At 36.0% G+C, this 21223-nt stretch overlaps 1 protein-coding gene across 2 annotated transcripts in view; it reads left to right on the forward strand.

Annotated features, from left to right (window-relative positions):
• The window catches only part of FCHSD2 (FCH and double SH3 domains 2), a 165180-nt gene that overhangs the window by 80389 nt on the left and 63568 nt on the right, over nucleotides 1-21223 (forward strand). For both annotated transcript variants that reach the window (XM_006094478.3, XM_023758754.1), the window contains 2 exons: nucleotides 4162-4216; nucleotides 5040-5168. In XM_006094478.3, coding sequence (XP_006094540.1) covers nucleotides 4162-4216; nucleotides 5040-5168 — 184 coding nt within the window. The remainder of the gene's footprint in view (nucleotides 1-4161; nucleotides 4217-5039; nucleotides 5169-21223) is intronic.

Below are 21223 nucleotides of genomic sequence, written 5' to 3' on the forward strand. Positions count from 1 at the left end.
TAAATTGAGTTACCTAAAGAAGACAAAGGAATATTGTATTGAAATCTTAGCAAAAGTCTAGTTAAAGTTGGTGTGGTGTCTGAATATCAGGGTTTCAGAGCCTTATTTTTCTGATGCTAGACTCTAAGTCAATTGTAGTTGGAAATCCCTGGTCGTCAGCATGTCATTGAGGGAGGGACCATGGACATATCACGTGAACAAGGACACTGCCCTCAGTGTAGAGACCCTGCCCCTGGCACAGTTTTCCTCTTATGTGAAATTCTAGTATATATACTTTTTTTATGTCTGCTTCAGCAACTTTGTGAATTTTACATCTGCATTTGTGATTTAAAAATTCATTCTTTTGAGAATAATTAGGAAAAGAAGGAACTGGCATTGGGTAATAGCAAGAGATAATGAAGCAAGCAGTAGAGTTCCAATGACAACTTGAGAAAAGATACGTTTTTAAGAAAAAATAAGCCTGTATCCTAGAATGGGACTCTGAAGAGGTCTGTGAGGAGAGCTAAGACTCCCATTCAGGGCTCACTGATGCAAAATCTAGGGGTCTGAACTCCGAGTCATGAAATCAGAAAGGCTATGAACACTTGTACAGACTAGTAAGGTGTGGGGAGTGTCTTCCTAATATGTTTTTTATCTGCAAGAAATTAAAGAACCTCATAAGTATCTTGTGAAAATTTAAGGACTCCTGGGAAGTATATGTACTACCAAGGTTTGGTAATTGAATGTTCATAAAGTACTTAATGTTACTGGGAAATATATTTTCTATTTACTGTTTCCCTGATTTAACGTATTGTCTTTATTATTTTATTTTTGTCAGCATACAAATATTTCCTGTAGAGGGAATGAACCCATCTTCCCAACAAGAACCAAAATTTTTTAGATCAAGTGATCTCCATTAGGAATATCCTGTTATGGAACTTGTTTGTTAAAACTCTCAGGGAGCCCTAACCGGTTTGGCTCAGTGGCTAGAGCGTCGGCCTGCAGACTGAAGGGTCCCAGGTTCGATTCCAGTCAAGGGCATGTACCTTGGTTGCGGGCACATCCCCAGTAAAGGGTGTGCAGGAGGCAGCTGATCGATGTTTTTCTCTCATCGATGTTTCTAACCCTCTATCCCTCTCCCTTCCTTTCTGTAAAAATATCAATAAAATATATATATTTTTAAAAACAAAACTCTCAGGGATTCTAGAACAAAGAGTTGACTGATTTGTAGCACATACAGAAATACATACTTGAGGCAGGGCCTACAGGGGAAAATGAGGACAGTTGAGGGCTGTTCCTGAGAAGTGTGGGTTTGACAGGGTCAAATGGTCACAGATGCTGATTCAAAGGAACTCCTTCTGACATGGCTCAAATTCAAAGGGGATATGAATTAGACAATTTCAGTGTATAACTTTTCTGGAAAATTAACTGCAGAGTAAGAAATGCCTTTTCATCTTTACTCACTCACTACTTGTTTATTGAATAATTACTTTATATTGGGTGCTATGGGTACAGATATGAGTAAGATTAAATTTTGTGTGCTAAAGAAGTTTAAAGCCTATAATTAAAGACAAATATATTTAAAAGTGATTTTATGATTTGTTTATTCCCAGTAAACTTAAAGAAACCAAGTGCCTAAAGTCACTTACCTAGTAACTAATTCATTTGCAGTAGTTGTCCTATATAATAAAAGGCTAATATGCAAATCGACTGAACAGTGGAACGACAGTCACTATGACGCACACTGACCACCAGGGGGCAGACACTCTCACAGGGGGAGCACCGCTCAGCCAGAAGTCGGACTCACAGCTGTCGAGCGCAGCAGCTGTGACAGTAGCCTCTCCCGCCCCCACGGCAGCGCTAAGGATGTCTGACTGGCGGCTCCCAGACTGTGAGAGGGGTGCAAGTTGGGCTGAGGGATCCCCCTCCCCCTGAGTACACAAATTTCGTGCACCAGGCCTCTAGTATGATAATACGTAAGCACGGAAAGTAGACTCATTGTGCCTAATGTGAAAGGAAACCTTTATAGAAGTGATGTTTGGACAGAGTCTTGGAGAACAAATAAGATTTTTCTGAGTAAAGATGAGAAGGAAGATCAGGAATGGGGACGTGAAAACTGGACTACATATAATTTGATAAATGATTTGACTGTTGGTGAGATGTGCACTTTAGGAGAGATATGCACCTCAAAGGAAGAGGGATACCATTTGAAGGCAAAAGTGAGTTCCGATTTAGATATGAAGGTTCTACAAAACCTGGGGACCATTGGTGTGAATGTATTTTGTAGGGAGTCATATAACTCATTCTCAGATGAGAATCTGGGGGTTAATTGCCTTTCAGATGATAGGTACAGGGATGAAATCATATATAAAATGAGATGGAAGGTTGAGTTGGAACCCTAAGTGATGTTAACATTTGGAAAATGGATGAGGAAGAGTTCATTATATGTATCTTATTTGTTCTAAATAGTAGTCGTTGAGGACAGGGGCTGTATTATTCTATTGATTACCTACTTTAGTACCATACAAGAATTCTATGAGGATTCATAAATGAAGCAGAAGCCAGAAACTTAAAACCTTATATTGGAAAATCGAAGTGCAACTCAGACTATTTGGATAATGGCTACAAAAAAAAGGATAATTGAGGACCCCCCAAACCTGAATGGGCCCTCTCAAATTTTAAAGTGTGCGGCCTTTGTTTTTCTAGATTAAAATGAAAACGAATATAATTGATAAAAACCAAAACCCCCATGAAGTATGACTATGGCAAGGTAGAAAATAGCAGGAATATCTTGGCCCAATTTTTTTTTTAACAGTGGGGAAGTAGTTGTGATGCATATGTTTCTCTCTCATTAGAAAAGTGAGAGGCTGCTTTTGCTCTCCTTGTCACATCTGTTCTGCAGGGACCGGCTTGCCCTGTGGTCTGCAGCTTCATATTATGGCTCAGCTGCCAAAACATGTGTTGAATTCTCCACGGCAATCGCCATGACACTGCAGTCAAGACAAACTTTGCAGCGTCAAAATTCACTGGTTGTAGGAATGTTAATTGTTTCTTAGCACTTGTCTATTGACTTTCTTCTTGTTATCTCTGGTTGTTTGGGTAAAGCCAACATATTTTAACTACTAATTTTTAGATTATGGTTCCCTTCCCATACTAAAAGGGATTGAGGGAAATCATGACACCAGATTGGGAGAAGATAAAATAGAACAAAACCATATAGGGCAACATAAACTGATGAACAAAAACAGATCCAGAGACAGAGAAGCATCGATCAGACCCTCAAACCTCAGAGGGAAGGTAGGGGAGGGCGGGGGTTAGGGGGAGAGATCAACCAAAGGACTTGTATGCATGCAAATAAGCCTAACCAATGGACACAGACACCAGGGGGGGTGAGAGCATGAGTGGGGAGAAGGGGCAATGGGGGGATAAGGACACATATGTAATACCTTATTCAATAAAGAAAGAAAGAAATATATATATATATATATATGAAAGCAAAAAGTTAGAAACAACCCAACTGTTCATGAATAGGAGATTATAAAATAAAGTATTGCACATCCATGAAACAAACAAACAAACAAACATGTAGGGCAGAGAGTCCAGGGACTTTCTCATTGTGTTGCAAATACTATATTAAGAATGAAGAGGGCACACAGGCAGGCACCCAAACAAGAACTTTTAATGTGAGAAATAATGGGATGAAGGACTTAGAGTCCAGTCACTATCATACTGTGGATTGCATCGTGGCGTTGTTGCAGCCCGTCACACGCTGCCCTGAGAGCCTGCTAACCTTGGCCTCCATAGGTTGGTTATTTCTGGGTTTAAGCTTTCCTTGTAGGAACTGAAGTATGAGTAATTGTAAACTATGGAAATTACCTATAGATTGATGACTCTTGTTTTTTATGAAATACCTTTATATTGGATTTATCTAGTTGATTTTTATGTCATTCAGGATATTTTATTTTATTAATCTCAGTATTTCCTGTTTCATTACATTACATTCTTCCTGTAGTAAAATAAAGGAAAATAATCACTGATCTTGGTTTTCCATTTTTTTAGTTCTCTTTTAGAATAGTGTTGTGGAAAAGGGTAACTTTAAAAAATTTAGTAATTATAATACTTAATCACTTTATGATAAAATTTGATAATTTTATTAACCATGTTTTTCTGTTTTTATAACAGATCTAAACTTAGTCTTTTCCAATCAAGAATCAGTTTACAGAAGGCAAGTGTGAAGGTGAGTTTTTGAAAACTATATTTCACAATTGAGAAACCTTATCTTCAAAAAAAAATAAAAGAATTGTGTCTTTTGATGATGGAGGTCAATTATTTTCAACTAATTTGGGGAAGTGTTTTAAAGTCATTACCTTTGGGAAAAACTTTCCTTCCCAGTTCAGTGGGGTCGGGGCGGATTTCACCCAGGTGTCAACACTTTGGACAGTGCTTGCTTCTCGAGATTGCTTTACAGATAGGTTTCTGTACTTCATCTGCTTAGGTATCCTTATGTTTTTAATTCTTAGTACAAGAGACTTAGTCCACGGGCTTTAGAACGCTCTATAAAATCCATTTCATTGATATGTGTACCCTGAGCAGAAATTCTGGGCCACAAATTCCTAGTAGCAAGTGTTTTTTTCCTGTGGGACCCTCAGGCGTGAAGTACTTGATAGGTAAGCTTAGTGGCCTGGCTTTGGCTACCAGGCTCCCATCGGGAATGCAGTTCTTTTGGCACATTAATAGTATTGAATTTTTAAAAACAATTTTCTAACTCCAACAGAATTACCCATGTCTTTGACAATAACAATAAGGTACTTAATTTGGGAACCTTTATTATGTTAAGTGTAAATAACAAATATTTGAAAAACACTCTTACCATATTTAACAGTTCTAGGTACTGTTTACTTATTTCCTCAATAGTGTTGAATAGTTTTGTATGCATATAAATGTTTCTGCACGTGACCTTTACTCTTGTTGAGGAGCCATTAATTGCCAACTAAGAGAGGTAATGTTTTGCACTGTAATACCAGTTTGCACTGATTTTTTTTTCTTTTATTATGTTATAGTTAAAAGCCCGGCGATCTGAGTGTAATTCCAAAGCTACCCACGCAAGGAATGATTATCTTCTTACATTAGCAGCAGCAAATGCACACCAGGATCGCTACTATCAAACAGATTTAGTTAACATTATGAAGGTAAAACAGCCTTAATATCTGTGGTAATTTGGTTTCATTAAAGACAAAAATAACTGTTCAGTACATGGGATTGAGTCTATAGAATAGCATCCAGGCTACTTTGCATTTTGTTGGAATATACTTGATCTTGTTTGGGTAATCTCTGTTTTAGGTAATTCTGAATTAATTTTTAGTGTAAGAACATGTTTAAAGCCAAATCATAGTAAAGGATTGTATTATTCCCTAGTAGCGGTAGATATTTACTGTATGAAGGTTATTAATATATAAAATAAGATTATTTTTAAAAGCTTATATTTTTAAAAATTCTATAACTTCATTGATAGGTAAACTTGAACATCACTATTTTATGGTTTTTGAGGTACCTATGGAAAAACAAGAAAAGGTGTCTAGTAAGTTATGTGACAGTACCTCTGCCCTAAGTATCACTCTGAAATGTAGATAGGTTGGATTACAGTTTCTTGTGTGCCCAAACTCGATCTTGGTCTGTCCCTATTTATACACTATTTGTATCTTTGACTTGCACTAACTTTAAGGAAAGGGGGTGGAAGAGAAGAAAACTTTTTTAACCGGCCACCAAGTTTCCCCTTATTGCTGGCAGACAAGTTCTGCTTTGAATTATATCTCATTCTCTTTTGTCTTCTCAAGAACCCAAACATTTGATTATTCTTTCTCTAAATTTTCAACACATCTTCTCAAATGCATTGCCCTTAATGATTATCAAATACATTGTTTTCATTGAATTCTTTGCTTTATGAATCCAAGGTGTTGAGAATGGGGATGCAACAGGAGTGGGCGCTCTTTTTTTTAACACTGATTCTGGGACAGATAAACTCTGTCCAGAAACGACAAGTTCTTTCCTTGAGAGTAGAGATAGGACATTTCCTGGGAGCATGAGGGAAAAATGGGAGTGGTAGAGAGAGTCAAACTGGACTAAGTATTATCCTATTACAAGTTTTTTAATGTCTTTTTTTTTTTCACTGCCTGAATTACACTTTTCCTAGCTTCTATCCTTTTCTGACCTGCTGGTTAGAATACAGGTGGTGAGAGAGAGACAAGGGATCATTTTGAACTTTGCATACTTTTTCCCATGAAATGTACCTAGAGGTTTAGGCATTTCAGTATCTTATTGGGTGCTTTAGTATCTTACATAGTGCTTCAGACTTACAAGGACCAACTGGAGATTTGGCCTCCCATTATAACATGGTTTCAAACAGCCAATTTATTAAAGACTAGAGGCCCGGTGCACAAATTCATGCACAGGTGGGGTCTGGCTGGCCTATGCCAATTGGGCCGGGCCAGCCAGGGGAGGGGCCATGGGCGGTTGGTGGGCCGGCCTCATCCCCCGATCGAACTCCCGGTCAAGGGGACAATTTGCATATTAGCCTTTTATTATATAGGATAGGATTTTTAGTACAGGTTTCACTTAAGATTGTGATTTTTCTATATCCTTTTACTATTAAATCAAAGCTGTTAACTGTATTTTTCCTTTTTGAATACTTTAAAATGAACATTATATTAGTTTAAGCAAAAACAAAATCTTTATGTTTCTTTAAATTGAATCTACAGCCAAATAAGTTCTCTTACTTAAAATCCTCTGGTCTTTGATAAACTAGGAAAGAAAGATACAGTATTATTTTAGGTATTTGCCCTCTGCCAAAAAAAAAAAAAAAAAAAAGGTTAATGGGCCCAGTCTGCTCTCGTGCATGTATGTATTTGATCAGCATTTGGGTAGGCTATGCTTCAGATTACTCATTTCATGAAATATTAAAGGGTACTGAAGTGATAAAAATAGAGGCAGTTCTTATACTTAAAAAATAAGAAAGTATATCTTAATCTTCCTGTTGTGCATGTTAATTCGTTTTCTTTCTCATGCTAATTCTATAGTCTGCAGTATTGGAAAACTCCCATTAATCATGCTGTTAGCCTCTTAGCAAGTTTCTGTCATTGAAGTGACAGTGGAGTGGCTGGCCCTTTAGTGCCTTTCTTGAAAATGTCTAGTTTTTGAATTGTTGTTAAGGTTGTAATGCCCTAGCTAGAATCATTTTTTAAAAAATTTATGTGAATAGCTTGGACGCCCAAATTGATTCATTAATTTAATCATACATACTTAATATTCGTTTATAGTATGGTAGCTACTGGACTACACTTTGGGAAGAAGCAAAGATGAGTAAGACACTCTCCTTATCCTCAAAGAGCTCAATCTGGTAAGAGAGAGATAGAAATGATTACCAATTAGAATAATCAAATCACTTACTGCTAGAGGACCTTGGTTAGTAATAATAATAGCTATCTTCCTTTTTATAATGCTTGATGTCACCCTGGAATTATCTTAATCACTTTAGGCATATTATCCTTTCTCGTTTTCCTGATTAGAGTTCATAATACATTATTTAAATAACATTCTAGCTTATAAGTGAAATGAAATGAAATCCCAACTCTAGATGAACTCAGATAACCTCTTTGTATCTGCATCTAAGTAGCCAAATACTACTGAAGAAGATCTTTCGACAACAGATTCATGATCATAAATTAATGTGGAACCCATCTCAAATGGACCGGTAACACTGCTCAGATTTCCTACTATATTTCCCTAGTTAACTTTCCCTCCTATTTTTAACAATTATTTCAACTTTTTTCCTTCTCTTCAAACCTCAAACTTACCCTTTCTTTCACTACTGTAGCAAGTGGTCTTTCTTCCTAATTTACAGAGAAAATAGAAGCCATTAAAAGGGAGAATCCATTATTGTCTCATTACCTGCCTCCATCTGTGTTCAAGACCCAAAGAGTCTCAATAGCAGTTATTCCTCTTTTCAAAGATGATCTTTTGGATAATATCTCATCCCCTCCTGCCCTCTCAGAATAAAAACAATTGATAATTCTATTTTCTCCTTATCTTTCTTTATTTTTAGGTGAATAGTTGATGAGAATTTAGTGATGATGGCCCTCATTAGGTCTATCTTTTGTGTTGCGCTTCCCTAACCTGGATTAATTGCCCTCCTGTGTCCAATGCAGTGCAGTTATTCTGAGATCTTCCTTTGCCTGTTTCCTCTGTTGGCTCTTCAGTTTTCTGTATCCTGTGTCTTCTCTTCTCTTTGTTTACTCTGTTTTAGGGAATATCTCCTCTAGTATTTTCTTGAGAGAGTGAACATGAGAGCTAAGTTTTTGAGATACTATGTTAATGAAAATGTAATTATTTTGTGCTAATACTTGGGTATAGAATTAAAGATTGAAAACCATTTTTATTCAGATGTTTAAGTCAATACTCTGTTGTTTTCTTGTTTCCTGTGTAGGTATTGAGAATTCAAAGCCATCTGGTTCTTGATTCTTTGTATCTGATCAATTTTTTTAGAAGCTTTATGAAATATCCTCAGTATGCCCTTTGATTCTTGTATTAATTCTCCCTTTTTGTTTTCTTTTTCTGAAACTCCTGTCATTAAGATATGGGATATCCTGGCCTAATTCTTTATTTTTCTCTTATTTTTCTTTTTTGTCATTATGCACTACTGTCTTGGAGACTTCAACTTTATGGTGCAACTCTTCGTAAGTGTTTTAGGTTTTGTCAATATCCAATTGTTTCTTTTTGTTTCTTGAATATTCCTTTTGTATATTAAGCAGGTTTTTGTGCTTTGTCTTCTCTTTTTAATTCTGATAGTATCAATAAAGAGATTTATTTAAAATTTTTTCTTCTCCATGCATAATCTCTGTTTTAGACTGTTTTTAGCAACTTTGAGCTTCATAATAGGGTGGTCTGGTGGACCTTTGTAGGAAAAACCCTAAAAAACCCTAATGTCAGTATCCTTAAATCTCTCCTGTTAGGCTGGTTAAACCCCCTCTTTGCTCCCTTACTCCCTTCATTACATCTCCTCTGGTGTCATTCTCTGAGGAAGACTCCCATGAGCTCCTTAACCTGGTTATACCTCCCACACAGTCTGATGATCTAATAAAATTAACGTGCTTAACACAGTTGTAGTTTTACGTGTATCTATGTGATTATGTGACAGATGCCTTATCTCCCACTTAACTATACATTCCATGTGAACAATGATTGTGTCTATGTCATTTGAGAATTTATCCTAGCTACCTTGTATAATGTGTGTTAAATGTCTTTAAATTAATATTATTGAATGAATGAATGAACGAGCAACCAAACTTATTTTAATCTTCACAGGATGAATTATTCCCATTTTACAAATGAGGAAATTATGACAAAGCCTGGATTTAACTCTGGCAGGTCTCAGAGCCAGTGACATTAGCTCTTTATATGAACTAGCTTCTTAGACCTATTTCCTCTTCCCTTGTTAAATGGGGAATAACTCAGCACTATTTTGTCTCCTTTGGGTTCTGTGAGGAGCAAATGAAGTAATTAACAAAGAAGTGTTTTTGTTAATTTTGAAGCTTGGTATATATGTTATACATTGTCTTTTTACATAACAGAAATTCTATTGATATTTTAAATAAATTGTGCATTTCTTTAGCATTGGGGGGAAGAGTGTAGAAGAGTCCTTGAATGCTTGGGAGTGTGAGTGGAGCAACTGTTTAGGTATCTAACTTGTTAGGTACTTTTAAATATGTTATTTCCTTTATTTAAATACATTATTTTATTTAGTTTCATAATATCTTTTAAGCTAAATACTAGCCCTGTTTTTATACAGATCAGATAGCAGACGTTTAGTGAAGTTCAGCTGATAGGTGTAGTAGCCAGGACTTACGTCAAGGTCTCTGTGACTTTAAAGCCTGCGTTCTTTCCTAGATATCACGCTGGGTTCTTTTCAGACCACTCCAATTTTCTTGATAGTAAAAGATAGTATAGTAAGCAGTAGTATAAAGTGAATGTCATAAATTCTGAGAGAATTTATTTGTAAAATAAAATTCACAATTGAAAATTCTCCTGTTTTCATTATTCTAAAAAGCAAGATTGGGTCAGTATTTAAATATAAGTATTTAGACAGATTCCCCAAGGAATATTTTATATTTCTTATGCCAGTACTAATTTCTGTTCCATCATTCCAGTCTTTGGAAATATATTTGAATCCTGATTCTGTCCTTCACAATATTGAGCGTGCTCTCCTTCTTTTATCATCCACAAACTTGATAAGCTTTCCTTCTATTTATTTTTCCATGGATTAGATAAAATCATTGAAATGGATAGAACCCTGTGCTTTTTTTGCTACTAAAATTTACTTCCAACTTTACCCATCTCTTAATTAGCCGCTGTTATTCAACAACTGTGAAATCGTTAACCACAGTCTTTTCATCTGCATTTTTTTCAGTCTTATTCACAAGTAAGTATAACAAAGTGGTTAAAGAAGAGAAGTTTTAGAGTAAGCAAATCTGGTTTGACTGTTGGCTCTATCATTTAATAGTTTGCAACCTTGAGCAAATTATTTCCCTTCTGTAAGTCTCAACTCATCTGTGCAATGGGGCTGCTAAGTGTCCCAAGTTGCTTTGCAGTGGTTCTCAGCCTTCTGGCCCTTTAAATACAGTTCCTCATGTGACCCAACCATAAAATTATTTTCGTTGCTACTTCATAACTGTAATGTTTCTACTGTTATGAATCGTAATGTAAATATCTAATATGCAGGATGGTCTTAGGCGACCCCTGTGAAAGGGTCGTTCGACCGCCAAAGGGGTCGCGACCCACAGGTTGAGAACCGCTGCTTGAGGGAATAGTAAATGAGGTAAATGTATATTAAATACTTACTATTTTGCCCAACATATAGTAAGCACACAGTAAATGGGAAAGTGGTTATCATCATTATCACTATTAATAAAAATGATTATTCATTTATTAATTCAAGAAATTTTATTGCATGTTTGCTGTTCTAGGTATTGGAAATATTATAAAAAGGACAACAATAATTAAAAGTACTTATAAAACACTTAGTATGTGCTAGGCACTGATCTAAATGATCTACTTGCACTAACCTACCAACTCTCTATGGTAGATACTGTTAATATCTCTATTTTACAGAAGAGATAAGTGAGACACAAAAAGGTTAAGTAAACTGCCCAGTTCACACAGGTAGGCAGTAGGCAGTAGAGCTGGAATTTGAACTCAGCCTGTGTGTTTTCTTTAAACCATTATGTAACATGGCCTCTCATCTAGAGTCACTTCCAGCAATGCCTGCTGAAATCAGGATATTTCCAGTATAATGGCAGTTCCATAATCTAGCAACTCTATTACTAAAAAATAAATCAATAATATAAAAAGATCTGTTATGACCTCATCCTGGTGTGACTTTTGTTTTAACCTGTGCTGGTTCCTGGTGATTGCCTTTATCTTTTTAAATTATAAAGCTGTTTGTTTAATAATCTTTTCCAGATAGGAAGGCACATTAAGTTTATTTCTCTGTCATTTTTAATGTAATTAAAGTACATTTTTAGTAAAAAATAATAATGTAAAAATCCTCAAAGTTTATGTACTTATTTGACAATTATTAAAGAAAAAGCATGTCAAGATATAAATCTAGTCATTTAGTTTATATGACATATTTTTTTATAAATTGTTCCCATTCTTTTTACTTTGAATATCAGGAGCTTATACCAATGGTTCTCAAACTCTTGGTCTAAGAACCCCTTTTACTCTTAAAAATTATTAAAGACCCAAAGAGTTATTGATAGTTACTATGTTAGAAATTTAAACTGAGAAAATTTTAGGACACGAGAATACATAAGTGCAAATAGACCAATTGCATTATCATGTGTTCTCAAGCCCTTTGGAAAACTATCATATAGTTGTGAGTGAATGGGGATGGAAAAGACAAATAATAACAATAGTTTTACTTATTCTTTTCCAATTTGGATGCCTTTTATTGCTTCTTCTTGTTTGATCGCTATGGCGAGCACTTCCAGTACCATGTTGAACAGGAGTGGTGAGAGTGGACATCCCTGTCTTGTTCCTGTTCTTAAGGGAAATGGTTTTAGTTTTTGCCCATTGAGTATGATGTTGGCTATAGGTCTGTCATATAAGACTTTTATTATGTTGAGGTATGATCCCTCTATTCCCACTTTGCTGAGAGTTTTTATCAAGAAAGGGTGTCGGATTTTGTCAAATACTTTTTTTTGCATCAATTGATATGATTATGTGATTTTTATCTCTCACTTTGTTTATGTGATGCATCACGTTTATTGATTTGCAGATATTGTACCATCCTTGCACCCCAGAAATAAATCCCATTTGGTCATGGTGTATGATGACACCAAACAAAACAAAACAAAAATCCATCCCTGGAAACTTAGAATCAAAGGAACTTGAATTATAGTTCTGCCTCTACCGGTCAACATTTGATTTACATAGCCTGTCGATCTCACTTGAACCAGTGTCTGACATACAATATTAAATACTTTTGTTGCTCGTTTCAGTAAACACACTGAAGGCTTTTGGGAGCATGTACTCTGACGTGGCCATTTTTGCAGTATATTAAAGCCAGGCCCACCTTGTGTGGAGACTCATCATTTCATGTGGCACCTGACCACCTGTAGAAACAGATCTACATTGACTCTCTGAATTGCTAATCTCAGAAGGGACTGAGCCTTTCTGATGAACAAAGACTGCAGAATATATGAAGTGGAAGAGAAAGAGTAACAGTTGAACTAGATGAAAATTTCTGAAATGGGTGAAGAGTCTTGACAGAACTTTAGAGACCATCTAGTCCTGCAAATCTCAGTGAGCTCTAGTGCTCCACCTGCTCACCCTCAAGATTCTAACATGTAGAGAGACCATGACGCACACACCAAGTACAAAGGTATTAATACTGATAAGCATGTATCATATTTTTAGGTGTGTCAGAGCAGGAAAATAATTGAGAAACTGACTAGTCCAGTACTTATTTCCAAAGATGGAAACAAGTCAGTTATATTTATACACTAAAATGTTTTATTTTGCTCCAGAATTTATGTCCCTCAAATAAGGCTACTCTCCTACCTAACCATCCAAACCTACAGCCATCCAAATCAGGAAATCAACATCAGTGCAACACTACCATCCAGTCCACAGGCACAATCCAAATTTTACCAGCTGTTTAAACATTATCTCTCTCTCTCTCTCTCTTTTTATTGATTTCAGAGAGGAAAAGAAATGGAGAGAGAGATAGAAACATCAGTAATGAGAGAATCATTGATTGGCTGCCTCCTGCACACCTCCTACTGGGGATCGAGCCCAGAACCCAGGCGTGTGCCCTTGACCAGAATTGAACCTGAGACCCTTCAGTCCTCAGGCCGATGATCTATCCACTGGGCCAAACCAGCTAGGGCACATTATTATTTTTTTTAGTACAGTTGACATACAATATTGTATTGGTTTTGGGTGTACAATATAATGATTACACATTTATATAACTTACAAAGTGATTACCCCAGTAAATCTAGTACCCATCCAACGCCATACATTTCTAATTGGAGATCCAGTCCAGGATCAGTTAGTTGTTGTTTCTCTTTAGTCTCCTTCAGTCTGAAAGAGGTTTTCCATTTTTTCCTGTCTTTCATGACTGACAGTTTTAAAGAGCCTTTGATGCTGTAGGCTGTCCCTCAGGCTGGGTTTGTGCGGTATTGCTACATGTCCAATCTCAGGTCATGCATTCTTGGCAGAGATACCTCAGAAATGACGCTGTGCTCTTCTCAGTACATTGTATCAAGAGGCACATGATGTCAATTTGTCCTGCTACTGGCGATGTTAATCTTAGTCAGTTTTGTGTGCGATAGGTTTTTTCCACTGTAAAGTCATCATTCTTTCTTATGCAATAGTAAGTATTTGGGTGGGAGACTATGAGAATATCTTGTTCCTCATCAGACCTTCCCGGCCTTAGCATACTTTGATGAAATCCTTTATGATGGCTGCCAAATCATGAAATATTTTCATCATTTCTTCTACATTTATTAGTTGTTATTCTATGATAAGGAATAAGTTTTTATTCTTCCCTATTTTTTTCTTTTTTAATTTTTTAAAAATATATTTTATTGATTTTTTACAGAGAGGAAGGGAGAGGCATAGAGAGTTAGAAACATCGGTGAGAGAGAAACATTGATCAGCTAGCTGCCTTCTGCACACCCCCTACTGGGGATGTGACCGGAATCGAACCTGGGACCATTCAGTCCGTAGGCCGACACTCTATCCACTGAGCCAAACCGGTTAGGGCATTCCCTGTTTTTTTCATTCATTTATTTATATCGTCATTGTTACGGATTTCTATTTTAGTCACTGGATTGAAATTTATTGCTTTAATTTTTTATTATGATGCTCAAATTGCTTCATATTTGACCAGTAGGAGTCCCTTCACATTGGCTCCTGTCCTTCACGAATGTCCCCAGCATTTATGAGTATTTCCTCTCTGGTGCAGTATGTTCCAGGCTTTTTATTTACTTTTCCTCACCGAAATTCTGGAATCAAGCATTTCCTCAAGAATCCCTGTTTCATCTTAGTGGAAGTTAATATTCAGAAACTGAAAGCTGGGCACTTGATGTGCTCATTGCTGCTGGGTATTATTGCTTCTCGTCCCTGTTAGTGGACAGAGCTAGGAAATACATCCTATCTAATAATAGACAAACATGGTAATTAACCATACCTCCGCTATGCTTCCCATTGGCTAATCAGCAGGATATGCAAAGTAACTGCCAACAAAGATGGTGGCTGGCAGCCACGCAGCTGAAGCGAACATGAGGCTTGCTTGCTCCAGTGATGGAGGAAGCCAAGGTTCCCCGCCTGCCACGGCTGGCTCTGAACCTGAAAGCAACAGCTCTGAAAGCAACTATGTTTCGATTATAGAAGCTAAACAACTGTAATCTTCTCACAATCCAATTGCCTACAGCTGTTGCCTGAGTTCTCTGTTTATGCTGAGGTCATGGTGGCTGGTACCATGGATCTGTCTCACCCAGTGGTGTGAGCTGGGCCCTCTCTGAAGAAGAAACCTGGGTTTCTTCCCCAGCTGTAACCTTTCTTTCTGACTCAAGACTATTAGGCATCTTGCTAGTATGTTTTCTGGCATATTTTGTTTTATTAATATCTAATACCATATTTATTTAAATTTCTACTGGAGTACAGTAACTTCATAAGTTCCTCTTATTCTTTCTACTTCCAATAACAAAATTTTTGAAATGTGAAGTGTTTTAAAACTAGTAGAGGAGTAGTTCTATTTCTTTCAGGGTAGGTTAAGGCTCTAGAGAGGGTGAGCTATTGGGCTTAAGAAAAAGCAGATAATGCTACCAAGAAAGCCTTCCTTCCCTAGCTGGTTTGGCTCAGTGAATAGAGCATCGGCCTGTGGACTGCAGGGTCCCAGGTTTGATTCCACTCAAGAGCACATGCCTGGGTTGCAGGCTGGGCCCCCAGTGGAGGGCGTGCAGGAGGCAGCCAATCAATGGTTCTCTCTTCTCATTGTTGATTCTCTCTCTCTCTCCCTTTTCCTTCCCTCTGAAATAAATAATGGCCTTCCTAGGACTAATATATATATATCGCCTTCCTAGGACTAATACTAATTTTTTTCATGAATTGTGTATGTATGTAAGTGGTTGGCATATAGTAGGTATACCTTTCCTGCTCTTCCACTAATTAACACAATTAATGTCTTGTTTATACTAATAAACTCCTATGTATCTTAACCAAATTTTTCTTACCAAAATAGTTGAAGTTGGTGACCACAACTAAACAAAAAGTGTGGAATTGTTTTTGCTCTAAAAATACCGAAGGCTAATATTAGATTAGTGTTTTCCCTTACAGACCTTATATTTTTCTGATGTTAAAATAGAGAAGAGAGAATTATTTCACCTGAGTGATCAAGCAAGACCAATATAAATGAAAGCTGGAGGGAGTTTCCAGGCATTAAATTCGTGGGTGCTCTTCCTTCCTAATTTTATCTTCATTTGATAAGACCTGGAGACATACCAAAGATTTGGGGATTTTTTTATTTTCTTATTTTTTTGGTTCCTGCCAAAAATAAACATGTGCCTGTTGAGAGGGCCAACAATGTGTGGATTCTGAAAGTTATTTTTTAAGTAAAAGAAAGAGTATGTTTGTTATACTATTCTTGTCAACTAGAATTTCCCTAAACTTTATGGGGTAAGAACTTTATCTCCTATATTGAACTCTGGCCTCATTTCCTCTGCAAATATGATTGATTTCAGCCAGACATTAAGAACTAATAAACAAACTGAAAAGCCAAACTTCAAATCAGTGGGAAAATAACAGATATTAGAGGCAATGATGTTGAGGCTCTTTAGAAAAAGAAAAAAATTGATCCCTACATAATACTAGGCTAAGTTATAGATTTGTGAAAGATACATGTAATAGGGAAAAACATGAAAAAATATGTATCTGATCTTAGTATAGGGAGGAGATTTTTAAGTATTCTAGCAAAGGCAAACACTGAGAATAAGGTGAGAGATTTAACAATCCCAAATTTTAAAAATGTATAATACAATAATAAAAACAGCTAGCATTTATTAAACTAAGTATCAAGCCTTGTAGAAAATGCTTTACATATAAGTCAAAGTGCCAAGATTAAGAAACTTTGCCCTAGAACTGCATAACCTATAATCCTTTTCTGCTTTTCATGTTATCACAGGCAGTAGTATCCACCTGATGTTTTTCCATGGTATAGTGAGGACTACCAGCTTCCCAATCTGCAACATCTATTTTCTCACTTTTTTCTACTCAACTGCTTAGCAGATGCCATCTATATTATTTTTTGTTGTTGTTATAGCAACATCCCACTGTAAGATACTTATTTTGATAATAATTCTGTATTAATTAGAATAAAGGCTAAACAACTTTACAAAGGGAAAAGATGGCTTGCTTTAAGTCAAGTCATAGGTGAACTTTTGGCACTAAGGAGCAGAGTGCAATAATGACAAGTTCTAAAGGAATTGTTGAACTTCATGTAAACACCATGGGACAAAGTCTAGTGACTGAGTATTTATTATAGTCAATGTTTTCCCACACCGAAGCATTGGTTTCTATACCAGAGATAATACACATGATCAATAAGCACATGAAAATATGTTCACCATCATTAGTCATTAGGGAAATGCTAATAGAGATACTACTTCACACCCACTATGATGGCTATAATAAAAATAAAATGAATAGCAAAGCATATAGCATAGTTTCTATAGCATGTTTGTAGTTGAGCCAATACTTTTTTTCTCTCATTTTAAAAAAGATGTATGTTCTGTTTTCTTACCAAAGCACCAGAAGAAAACGTACAACATACAGAGAAACCCAAAGATCAAATAACTCTAACTTCACTATGCAGCAGCAAATCACTTACTGTCATTTTGGCATATCCTTCTCGTCTTTTCTATGCATATATTATTACATAAACATACTTAAAAATTGGTATCATTTTGTTCACATAAGTACTTTTTTTTCACATAAAAGACGTTGCGAACTATTCCTGCCTTTAAATATCACTTGAAAATGTGATTTTAATGACCACATAGTATTTTATTACATTAATATGCCAATAATTTTCTTGCCCTGTTTTTCTGCTTTTATAAATCTGTAGTAAAGATTGTTTTACATAAATCTTTGTATACCCCTTTGATAACATTCTATGATACCTTTTTAAAATTCATCCACTGGTCAAAATAAAGATTTCTCTTTTTTTTTTTAATATAGTTTATTGATTTTTTACAGAGAGGAAGGGAGAGGGATAGAGAGTTAGAAACATTGATCAGCTGCCTCCTGCTCACTCCCCACTGGGGATGTGCCTGCAACCAAAGTACATGCCCTTGACCGGAATCGAACCTGGGACCCTTTAGTCCGCAGACTGACACTCTATCCACTGAGCCAAACTGGTTAGGGCAAAATAAAGATTTCTTTATACTTTTCATATAGACTCATTGCCTTCTAGAAAGATTATATCAATTTATACTCCTAAAAGCAGTGTATAAAAGTACCTATTTCCTGGCACCCTTATCAAAAATGAGTTTTATAATTAAGCAAGAGGTCCATTGCATGAAATTCATGCACGGGTAGGGCTCCTAGGCCTGGCCGGCGATCAGGGCCTTCCAGCTGCCCGCCAGGGCCTTCCTTTCTTCATTCTGCGCCACCCCCTTGGTGGTCAGCGCACGTCATAGTGAGCAGTCGAATTCCCGGTCAGTCAAACTCCTGAGGACAATTTGCATATTAACCTTTTATTATATAGGATAAATATGAGCAATGATTTGGATGAATATGTAATTATTTTTTAAATTTTTTGCATACTAATAAGTTGAATTTTCATTTTGTGCTATTTATACAACTTTTTGACCAGTTACAAGTCGAAGAAAAATGTGGATCATTAAAAGAACAAGACAGTTAATGCTGAAGATAGTAATGACATATTACGTTGGAGCCTATATTTTATTCCAAGCAAACTGACATCCAACATAACTTATTATCCTCTTAGACACTACTTTAGACATGGGGGATACAGTACTGTTAGCAAACATTTTTATTTCAGACCATTCATGCATTCATAAGTTAACAAATATTTACTGGGTGCCTTCTATGTGCCATTTACTGAAGACACAATAGTGAACAAGATCCGCATGGCCTCTGGCCCCCTAAGGGGTAATAAAAATAGAAAAATAGACTTATTCATTCATTAACTATTTATTACTTGCCACACATTGTACTAACCTCATTACATATATTATTTTCTTTAATAGCAAAATGATATTTAGAAACTGCATTTGGGAGACATTCATGTATCTGATCAAACCTGTTCACATCAACTGAAATGCTAACATACCTTATAAAAGGCCTTTCAGTATCAAACGTGTGGTCATTTGTGATCAGCATAGCATGTGACCACATACTAAGTCTCATTCCATCTCGGTATTGTTGTAAGACTTTCAGTCCTTAGTGATGAGTTTAAAAGGCTAAGGATGATGACAAAGCTGATTCCCACTTAGGGCTAAAATTTATTTGTCCTGCTTCTATGAAATTTGAGCTAAGAATCATCTATGTTGGGCCTTAATGCCTTTTCAATTAGGCTTCGTTTGCACTTTCTGCAGAGAGGCTATAGGACGGTCACACAGAAACTAGGGGCTTTTGCCAGGAACTGAACAAGCAGCCCACAGATGTTGCTGAAGAAGCTCCCTGGAACGTTACTACTTGCTTACAGAAAGAGTCACCCTCCATCTCATAGATTTCCTATAAGTCGGGAAGTTTTTTTAAAAAGATTAAAATCTAACAGAAACTGGAATGTTTTTTACCAAATAGGCAGCTTTAAAAAATCTGAGTAGACCTATATAACTTTTTAAAGAAAATTAAATTGTAATTGTAGGTACCATTAAACTTGGGAAAAGAAAATAGAATCTTAATTTTTGTCTTATAATTTTAAATGCATTAGCTAATTAGAAAGGTATTTGAGGCACAATCTGTTGAAACTATAATCTTACTAAGTAGGGGAAAAGTGTTTAGTTTTAATTTTTTTTAGAAGGGGAATTATTGTCATTGTTGCTGAGAAATGAATCCTGTCTTTCTTGACCTTCCTTCCTTCCTTCCTTCATGTCCTCAGCTAATGTTTTTTCTGTGATTCAAATACTGCTGAGCACAGCAGAGGTTGCTGAAATTGACTTCAGTATGACTATGTGAGTGTTTATAATGAGAAAAGCCAAATTCTTTCTTCACGGACTCTGTACTTGGAAGCTCTGATGCCAAAAAGTATAATTTGGCTACTGTATTAAACTTTAAAAATATGCTGCTTTACATGTTTAGCTCAGAGGCCATTTTTTATTTAAGTGTAAAGAACAAAACTTCTGTGGCTCTTATCCTTACATAGTTTCTAGAAACTATTTACAATTTTAAGTCTGCTTTAAAATACAACCGAAATGCCATTTAAAACCCTATTAATTGATTTACTAGGAAAACAAAAATAATCAAAATGATAAATTAAACTTAGGCAAGCTTTGATAAATACTGATTTCAGTAGTTAAGAACTGAACCATTCTCTTAATAAAAACTGTGACTAATATAATTCTTAAGGATTTTAAAGTGCACTCTCAAGGCATTATTCCCTCCAGAAAAATCTTCTTTAAACCTCCATGTTTGTCTAAGTGCCTCACTTATAGCATCCTGTGTAATTAAAACCTTCATATTACATGCATGTCTCCAATACTTGGCCAAATTCTTCATGGTTAAGTACTCAAATACACACATATAAACACAGACTCAACCCTTAGCCTAGTTCTTGGCACAGAGTTAGTTCTCAAGAACTATTAAATTGACTTGAACTATTGAATAATTTATTATTATCTTTACCACAGGGTTTTGTTTTGTTTTTGTCATAGTATTCCAAATTGCATAGAAAATTCAGGTGCAAAGAAATTTAGCTGTCACATGTGAATATACCATATGTCTAAGATTGTTCCTGTCAAAGGCTGTCTTGAAGCTGTAAAGGATCAGACCATGTTCAGTGCAACCACCAATTATAGTTCAGAAGAGAGCAATGGAAACATCTCAGGGCAGCAGACTATTTTCTTTCCGTCAGTGGTCCCATATGTCCAAGAAATGTATATTAACTCTTCCCTAAAATTTTAATGTAATAACTTTCATATTGCCCTCATCTAAAACTAAGACTTTTACATTCTTCACGCTAAATAGTTTCTGGTACTTCAATACTTTAATGTCAAAAATGCACATAAAAGATGCCATTTAAATAAAGAGAAAAAATGTTAACTTACTAAATTGTGTGACTTCGGCAAAATTTAACTGCTTTATAGTTCAGGTTTTTTGTTGATTTTTTTTGATGCTGAGTTGTAGGTATGATGAGAGAATCAGTTGACACTGTGAATAGGCAGAACCTTGTTTCTAATATATGCTTAGTTGCCGTAACTAAAACTGTTTCTTTATTTTCAAGGCAAAAATTAGTCTTATTCTTTTTGTTACTCTCCTTTGGTGTTTCTCCCTTTAGTTCTTTCACTCTTAGTTTTAAAATGGTAACTGCATGATACTGAATCACATTTCCACTTTAAGTTGTTAGAGATATTTTAGCAAATAAAAATAAGTACCTGCAAGAAATAACTAAATAACAGCCAAAGATGACTATGGGGAAATTCTCAGTCTAAATTGGAATGCC

The sequence above is a fragment of the Myotis lucifugus genome, unplaced genomic scaffold, assembly GCF_000147115.1.
Source record: "Myotis lucifugus unplaced genomic scaffold, Myoluc2.0 scaffold_138, whole genome shotgun sequence".
Classification (NCBI taxonomy): Eukaryota; Metazoa; Chordata; class Mammalia; order Chiroptera; family Vespertilionidae; genus Myotis; species Myotis lucifugus.